Source organism: Otolemur garnettii, unplaced genomic scaffold, assembly GCF_000181295.1.
Source record: "Otolemur garnettii isolate 467f Iridium unplaced genomic scaffold, OtoGar3 scaffold00024, whole genome shotgun sequence".
Classification (NCBI taxonomy): domain Eukaryota; kingdom Metazoa; phylum Chordata; class Mammalia; order Primates; family Galagidae; genus Otolemur; species Otolemur garnettii.
In genome coordinates, this window is record NW_003852419.1 from 19974168 (window position 1) to 19982870 (window position 8703).

Below are 8703 nucleotides of genomic sequence, written 5' to 3' on the forward strand. Positions count from 1 at the left end.
AAATTTTGAGTGATGAAAATGTTCCAGAATTAGGTAGTGGTGATAGTTCACAACCTTGTGGATATACTGAATTGTATACTTTAAGAAAAATATTTTTATGTTCAAAATTATAGATAAAAGCTTTTCATTTATTCATTTATTTATTGATTTTTTGAGGCAGTCTTACTTTGTCACCCTTGGTAGAGTGTTATGGTGTTATTATAGCTCACAGCAACCTCAAACTCTTGGACTCAAGCAGTCCATTGCCTCAGTCTACCAAGTAACTGTAACTGGGACTACAGGTGCCTGCTACAATGCCTGGATATTTTTATTTTTATTTATTTATTTTTTTAAAGAACAATTTTTATTTTGTTTTTTATTTTTTTAATTTTTTTGCAGTTTTTGACTGGGGCTGGGTTAGAACCTGCCACCTCCAGCATATGGGGCTGGCGCCCTACTCCTTGAGCCACAGTGCTGCCCCTGGATATTTTTAGATACAGGATCTCACCTTGCTCAGGCTGATCTTGAACTCCTGAGCTCAGATGATCCACCCGCCTTGGCCTCCCAGAGTGCTAGAAGGCATGAGCCACTGTACCTGCCCTGATAAAAGTAGAACCTCTGGAAGTTGACCACCCAAGGGACTGTAACAAACTGGTCAACATATGGAGATGGTCAACATAAGGAACTAGACCTTCATACATGTGGTGCCTGTCCAGTCTATGAAAATTAGGTCAACTTCAAGAGGTAGTCAATGTAGGGAGGTGATCAATTACCAAAATTATATTGTAAAATTACAGATTAATTCAGGAGAGTATGTTGCAATTCTGAGATGGTTGTTTTGTTGTTAGAACAGTGCACAGTGGAGAAAGCCAGTTTCTTTTTTTTTTTTTTTTTACTAGTTTCATTTTTAACAAAACTTTTTTTAACAAAGTATGATAGTTTTTGATTTTCTATAGACATGTTAAGAATTTAAAGGATGATTGTCATAGATATTTAGTGTCAATGTACAAATTTAGAAGACATTATTATCAATTCTATAAGACTATGAAATTAAAACAACTTTTAAAAAAAATTTGTCGGATTATGCTATATTCTTTTAGGAAACACAGAATATATATAATATATATGGACCTTATACCTTATGAAACTATGTTCTAATAAAATTTTGATTAAATTTAATCCAATTATAGGCAGTAAAGATACATTTCCTTTATGTTAAGTTCTAGTCAACATTAATATTCTCTATAGGTAATCTTAATGTTGCTACAATTTTATTCCTGACCTCTTTTATTTCAATAATTGTATAACCTTTAATTAGTTTACAAATGTAGATTAGACGTTCTCTCTCTCTTTTTTTGCATTCTAATTCTTTCTCTTTGCTTTTAAGCATCGAATGTTATCTAGACAAGAAGAACTTAAAGAAAGAGCAAGAGTTCTGCTTGAGCAAGCAAGAAGAGATGCATCTTTAAAGGCAGGGAATAAGCAGAATACCAACGCAGCCACACCACTCTACAACAGGCAGCTAAGTGATGTGAGGAACATTGGATAAAATATGTTGTTCATTATAATCATAGAATTGAAGGGAATATTTTGCTTGCGTTTGTACTAAATTATTTTCCCACACAGTTTGTACATTGTGGGTAATTGGTATATTATTGAACTGCAAGTGGCTCACACCTGTATCTCTAGCACTCTGGGAGACCAAGGCAGGTGATCACTTGAGCTTAGGAGTTGAGACTGGCCTGAGCAAGAGCAAGAACCCATCTTGCTGGGTGTTACAGTAGGTGCCTGTACTCCCAAGCCACTTGGGAGACTGAGGCAAGAGGATTACTTCAGCCCAAGAGTTTGAGGTTGCTGTGGGCTATGACACCGTGGTCCTCTACCACAGGTGACAAAGTGAGACTCTGTCTCAAAAAAAAGAAAAAAGTAAAATTAAAAAAAGTCATACTTGTAGGAAAATTGTCCTTATTTCTACACAGCAGTGATAGTTCTGAGAAAAAGTGAAACCTGGAATATAATCTCCACATACACATGAATCTTTTTTTTAGTTGATACTTTGTAACTATAATTGTTTAAGATTGTATTTTGTATATGGAAGTTAATTTATTGGAAATATTAGAGTATCATAACAATGCCTATCATTTACTGAATACCATCAAAGTATTTTAGGAACAATAATTTTTATTTTACTTCATGAAGATATTCAAACTGCTGTCCAGATAAGAAAACTGAGATCGGCTCGGTGCCTATAGCTCAACCGGCTAAGGCGCCAGCCACATACACCTAAGGTGGCGGGTTCGAATCCCCAGCCCAGACCCGCCAAACAACAATAATGGCTGCAACCAAAAAATAGCCAGGCGTTGTGGCGGGCGCCTGTGGTCCCAGCTACTTGGGAGGCAGAGGCAGGAGACTCGCTTGAGCCCAGGAGTTGGAGGTTGCTATGAGCTGTAATGCCATGGCACTCTACCCAGGGGGACAGCTTGAGGCTCTGTCTCAAAAAAAAAAAAAAAGAAAACTGAGATCAATAAGTAAGGTAAGTTGTACAAGATTGCAGAATCAGTAAATAGTGAATTCAGGATTTGAGCCTAAGCCTTATCAAATTCCAGAGTGGGTGCTCTTTCCTAGCATATGATGTCATTCCTATATTAAATTATATTTTTATACATGTTTTTGTATAGTGTTTCACAGATAATAATGACCATATAATAATAGAAGCCCTTAAATTTATGGGAACACGAACCTCGTCTTGAATCCAAGAACTCTTAACTATTTGGTCCCGTCACCAAACTCAAATATATATAAAACTGCATGCTTTAAGGCTTTAGATACCTGTTTAATAACCTCTAACTAGGAGTATTGTTTTCCAAACTTCTAAGTGTTCACTCAGTAATGAAATATAAAATCTGTTTAATGGGCCATAGTAATTTATTTTTAATGAAAAGTGATAGAATCAGATGGAATAGAAAATATCAAAATTCATTACACATAGTAATCATAGTTTTTTTTAGTAAACTTTTCTTTCAAGTTGTATGGACATTTATCCCTACTAAATCTTGAATAACATGTATTTTTAATTGTGAATCATATCAAAATACTTTGAGAAACGCTAATCTAAAGACCATTCTTTAGAAATTGTACCTGTATGTCAGCTTTTAGCAGTACCTAGCCATCTTTTTTGTCATCAGTTTGTTGATTCATTCATTTGCCAGATATTTACTGGTATCTGAACTGAGTCAATGTATGGTTACAGAAAAGATTAAGTATCTTTCTTCATGAAGTTTACATTCTGGTGGGTAGAGACAGATAATAACAAATAAGGAAGGTAATTACAGTGGGTGAAAGTTGGAGTATTTAGTAAAGAATGACTTGAGTAAGTGGGTGCTTGAGTGATCTGAGGAGGGAATATTTGAACTAAGATTTGGTAGATGAGAAAGATCCAGTCAAGAACCAAAGAAAGAGGACCTTCTTTAAAAAGAACATTATTTTGGGCAGCACCTGTGGCTCAAAAGAGCAGGGTGCTGGCCCCATATACTGGAGGTGGCAGGTTCAAACCCACCCCTGGCCAAAACTGCAAAAAAAAAAAAGGAACATTATTTTGTTGACACTAGCTTTGTAATGAACTTTGTTCCATAATTCTTTTAGGCTTTAAAAATTGTAGAAAATTTGTACCTTTGTATTTTTTTAATAATTAAAATAATTTAATTTAAAGATACACTATGAATGGATTTTAAATTCAGAATACCTCAGATTTAAATGATCTGTTGAGGAAATAATTTTATATGTTTGTAAATTTTATACATTTTTATAAATACATTAATTTGATTTTAATTTTGCTATTGCTATTTTATAGTCTCTCCATCAAAAATCCCAAAAAACAAACATATGGCATAATTGTCCTTTACACTTCCTCATTGCCTGACAAAAAATATTGTCATGTAGATTAATTGAATCTCTAATTAAATGATGTCATGTTTGCCTTTTTAAAAATAATCTATAGAAGATTGAAATATTTGCACTTGGTTTTCTGGCTGACAATCCAAAGTAAACAGAACTGTGAGAGTTAACAAAGGTGAAGTGATGAAAAATGAACAAAGAAACTTTCCTTTATTGGTCAGATAAGAAGGGTCAGTATTCTAGTACAAAGATTAGGAGTAGTAGAAATATTTGTTACCTATTTGCAATGGCCTCATCACAATTTGGCCACTGAAAATATATCATATTTTTCCACCTCCCATTTCTACAGACTTCTAGAAACCAGGTGGGAACATCAGGCAGCAACTTCTAAGTCTTGATTTAAATATGGTATCTCAGATTCCTCCTTTTTATTTTTATTTGAAGAATAATGAAGGCAGAACATGTGTAAACAGCCAGAATTTCCAATAGGACTAGGGCAACTCTGGGAAGCTTGGCATCAAGTTCTATCAAAACCATCTTATTTAATCCATAGAGCACAAAGTGGCAAGTATAGAAATAAATCTACATTCTAGGGAGGAATAAATGTAAAGCCAACTCTGAAGTTAAATTAATTAAAAGATAATTTTATGCATATAAATAATTATCATTTAATGTTTATTGAACACTTGATGGGTCAGGCAAGCTTCTAAGTGCTTTCACATAGATATTCTCATTTATTCATTGTAACAATTATATGAAGTAGACATCATCATTCCCATTTTACAGGTGAGAAAATTGACACACCAACAAATTAATGACTTGCCCATGACCACACAACTAATTAGAATGAGGAATTGAATCTAGGCAGTTTGACTTTAGAGATTGTCTTAAAAAGCCTTGTGTTATGTTTCTTTGTCATTTATTTTTCTTATATCCTTGTGATATAGGACTAGATTTTATCATAGAAATGAGGAAAATGAATTATGAAAAGCTATTTATATTTACCCAGGGTCACAAACAATGGCAATCTAAGCTTAGAATTCAAGGATCTTAACTGTTAAGTCTGTTTATTCTTTTATTTAGTTTATTTATTACTTCAACCTTTCTACAGGTACTTTTAGTCATCTCTTTTATACCAGATATCAATAATATACTTAAACTTTTTATTTCCCAAATGAAACTTAAATAGAAAAAATTAACTTGGCGGCATGGCAGGCACATGTAGTTCCAGCTACTCAGAAGGCTGAGGCATAAGAATCAGTTGGACCCAGGTGTTTGAGGTGACTATGGCTGACACCACAGCGCTCTACCCTTGGTGTACTCTATCTCAAAAAGAAGAGGAAATTTAATGTTTGCTTGTTGCTCTAATTCAAACTCCAACATGCGATGGCACATCAAAACATGCAACAACAGTAATGCATAGCACCCAACAAGACACTGTCACACACTGACACAAAACATGGCTATGCGACACTAACCTACCAAGGTTATGAAGCCATACCAAGCTGTTTGTACAGTGCTGCCAGCATAAGCTATAGGTAGTGTGAATTCAACATCAGAAATTAATTACTAAAATATTTTTTATCCTATGTTTGTGATATTTTACAAAACCTATAAACCTTTTATACTGCTGCTAGCATGTAACTTGCTATACCTTTCTGGAAAGAAGTTAGATATCATCACCTGCTTATTCTAAAAAAAAAAAAAAAGAAGAAGAAGAAAGAAAGAAATGCTTATTCCTTTTACCCAGTAATACCACTAACCAAGATCAATATGCAGATTGTCATCACAATGTTATTTATAGTAGTGAAAGTTTTTAAATGTCCTAAATGCTTGAAAACAGGAATAATTAAATTACAACAATACATGTACTTGTTATGTAGCCACTGAATATGTATTCAGTAATGTTTTGAAAGGACATGGGAAAATACTTTAAGGACATGGGAAAATGCTCACAATGTCGTTTTCTACAACATGAAAGGTAGGTAGGAAATAGTATATGCCATATGAACTCCATTTTGAAAGAATGTTGGACAGGAAGGAAAAATCATCAGAATGTTAACAGTATCCCAAAGGAGCAGGACAAGAAATGACTTTTCTTAGCATACCCAAATAAACTTGATTAAAGCAGTTTTATTTAAAGTTGGATTGTATTTTGGTATCTCTAAGATATGTGCGTGTGTGATAAGAGACCTAGAAGGAACTCATAGTTGAAATAATACTAGGTATAAAATAAATGGCTGATTCAGTAATAGCAGTCCTATTCACAGAAATTCTTGATGATCAATGTTTGAAATAGATAAATAATATTAATAATTCTATCTCACAAAATATCTCATTGTTTCTTTGACTACTAATGATATGACTTGAGTTGATTGTCTCAGATTCATACATTTATAGTTATGTTTTCCCAGAAAGAACAGCTCCACTAGCCACAGGTAGCTTGTTTCATGCCAGCTTGGTAACTTTGTTACATTTGTCCCACACTTACCCTAAGATGTACCCTACTGCTTCTGAAACCATGCTTTGAACAGTCAAGATATTTTCCTACCCTTCCTTTTCCAGGTTATTTTTTGCTGCATGAAAACCACTGCAAAATTCATAAGACAATTTTATTACTCATGGATTCTGTGAGCTAGGCATTTGGGTAGGTCACAGTGGTAGTGGCTTGTTTCTGCTCCACAGTGTCTAGAGCTGGCTTTCATCTAAGACATTAGCTGAACTACCATTTGAAACACCTACACGTGGCCTCTCCATATAGTCTAATTGTCTATTTCTGGCTCTCTCACAGCATGGTGGCTGGCTTCTAAAAGCAGGTAACCAAGAGAATAAGGCAGAAATGTGTGGCATTCTTATGACATAGGTTTTTTGTTTGTTTGTTTAATTTTAAACAAAATCACTTCAAGTTTATTGTTAGAAAAAATAATTAGTGGCTCCTTTCAGTTATAAACATAGATGGAAAAATTCTAAACAAAACATTAGCAAATTTAACCCAGTGATATAAAAAGGGTAATTTGCTATGGTTGATCAAGCAATATAATTGACCACATTAACAGAGTAAAGAAGACAAGTCAAACAATAATTTCTTTTTTTTTTTTTTTTGTGACAGAGCCTCAAGCTGTCCCCCTGGGTAGAGTGCTGTGGCATCATAGCTCACAACAACCTCCAAATCCTGGGCTCAAGCGAGTCTCCTGCCTCAGCCTCCCAAGTAGCTGGGACCACAGGCGCCCACAAAAAGCCCCGCCAATTTTTTGATTGAAGACAAAATTGCTGACTGACAGACCTGGGCTGGATTTGAACCCACCACCTTAGGTATATGTGGCTGGTGCCTTAGCCACTTGAGCCACAGACCCTGAGCCTCAAGCAGTAATTTCAATAGAAAACATCATTATCTATTCATGGTCCAATGGAGGAAAAAAAACAGTACTTAGTAAACTAGGTATAGAAAAGAACTCTATTAACCTGATAAAATATATCTATTAAAAGCCTATAGCAAACATAATCATGAAATATTGAAAGCTTTCCATTTGTGCAGATTAAAAACACAGGGCATGGATGGCGCCTGTAGATTCTTGAGTAGGGTGCCAGCCACACACACCAAGGCTGGTGGGTTTGAGCACCCCTGCTAAACAACAATGACAACTACAATCAAAAAAATAGCCAGGTGTTATGGCAGGCGCCTGTAATCCCAGCTACTTGGGAGTCAGAGGCAAGACAATTGCTTAAGCCCAGGAGGTTGCTGTGAGCTGTGATGCCATGGCACTCTACCCAGGGCCACAGAGTGAGACCCTGTCTCAAAAATAAATAAAAAACAAAAAAAACACAGGGTACTTCTGTTCAGCATCACAATGGATATCCCAGCTAAGACAAGAAAAAGAAATAAAAGGTATAAAGTATGAAATCTTTAGAACTTATTCATGTTGCTTAACTGAAACTTTATGCCTATTCATTAGTTAGGCCCTTTATTCCTCTTTGTCCAGTCCCTGGTAACAATGCTATTCCACTCTTTGATTCTATGACTCTATTAATCTCCCTCATATAAGTGGAACCAGATAGTATTTGTCTTTCTGTGACTGACTTATTTTTCCTTAGCATAATGTCATCAGGATTCATCCACATTATAGCTTACGATAGGACTTCCTTTTTTTAAGTCTGAATAGTATTCCATTGTATATATATACAACATTCTCTTTATCCACTCATCTGTAGATAAACATATAGAATGTTTCCACATCTTGGCTATTGTATATAGTGCTGCATGAACACACCAATGCTGACAACTCTTCAAAATCTTGATTTCAGTTCTTTTGGGTAAATACCCAAAAGTGGAATCGCTGGATTTAATGGTAGTTCTATTTTTAATTTTTTGAGGAACCTTCATCCTGTTTTCCATAACAGCTACACCATTTTGTATTACCACCAGCAGTTTACAAGGATTCCTATTTCTTGACATTCTTGCCAACACTTGCTATCTTTTGTTTTTTAAATAATAGCTATAGGTGTGGGGTGATATCTCATTGTGATTTTGATTTGCATTTCCTGATGATTAGTGATTTTGAACATCTTTTCATATCTTTGTCGGCCACTTGGGTATTTGTAAGTATTCTTTAGAGAAACGTCTATTCAAGTAATTAGCTCATTTTTAAATTAGTTTGTCTGTTTGATTTTGATTTTTTCTTTTTCTTTTGGCTGTTGGGTTGTTTGAATTCCTTATATGTTTTGTAGGTTAATTCCTTATCAGATATATGGTTTACAAATATTTTCTCCCATTTTGTAGGTTGTTTTATGACCTAGTTTTTTAAAGTCACAAAACATCACTTCTGGCTCGGC

At 34.8% G+C, this 8703-nt stretch overlaps 1 protein-coding gene across 3 annotated transcripts in view; it reads left to right on the top strand.

Moving 5' to 3' along the window:
- Positions 1-8703, top strand: part of EHBP1 (EH domain binding protein 1) — a 381725-nt gene that overhangs the window by 276349 nt on the left and 96673 nt on the right. For all 3 annotated transcript variants that reach the window (XM_003787947.3, XM_003787948.3, XM_023512117.1), the window contains one exon: positions 1367-1510. In XM_003787947.3, the coding sequence (XP_003787995.1) occupies positions 1367-1510 (144 nt within the window). The remainder of the gene's footprint in view (positions 1-1366; positions 1511-8703) is intronic.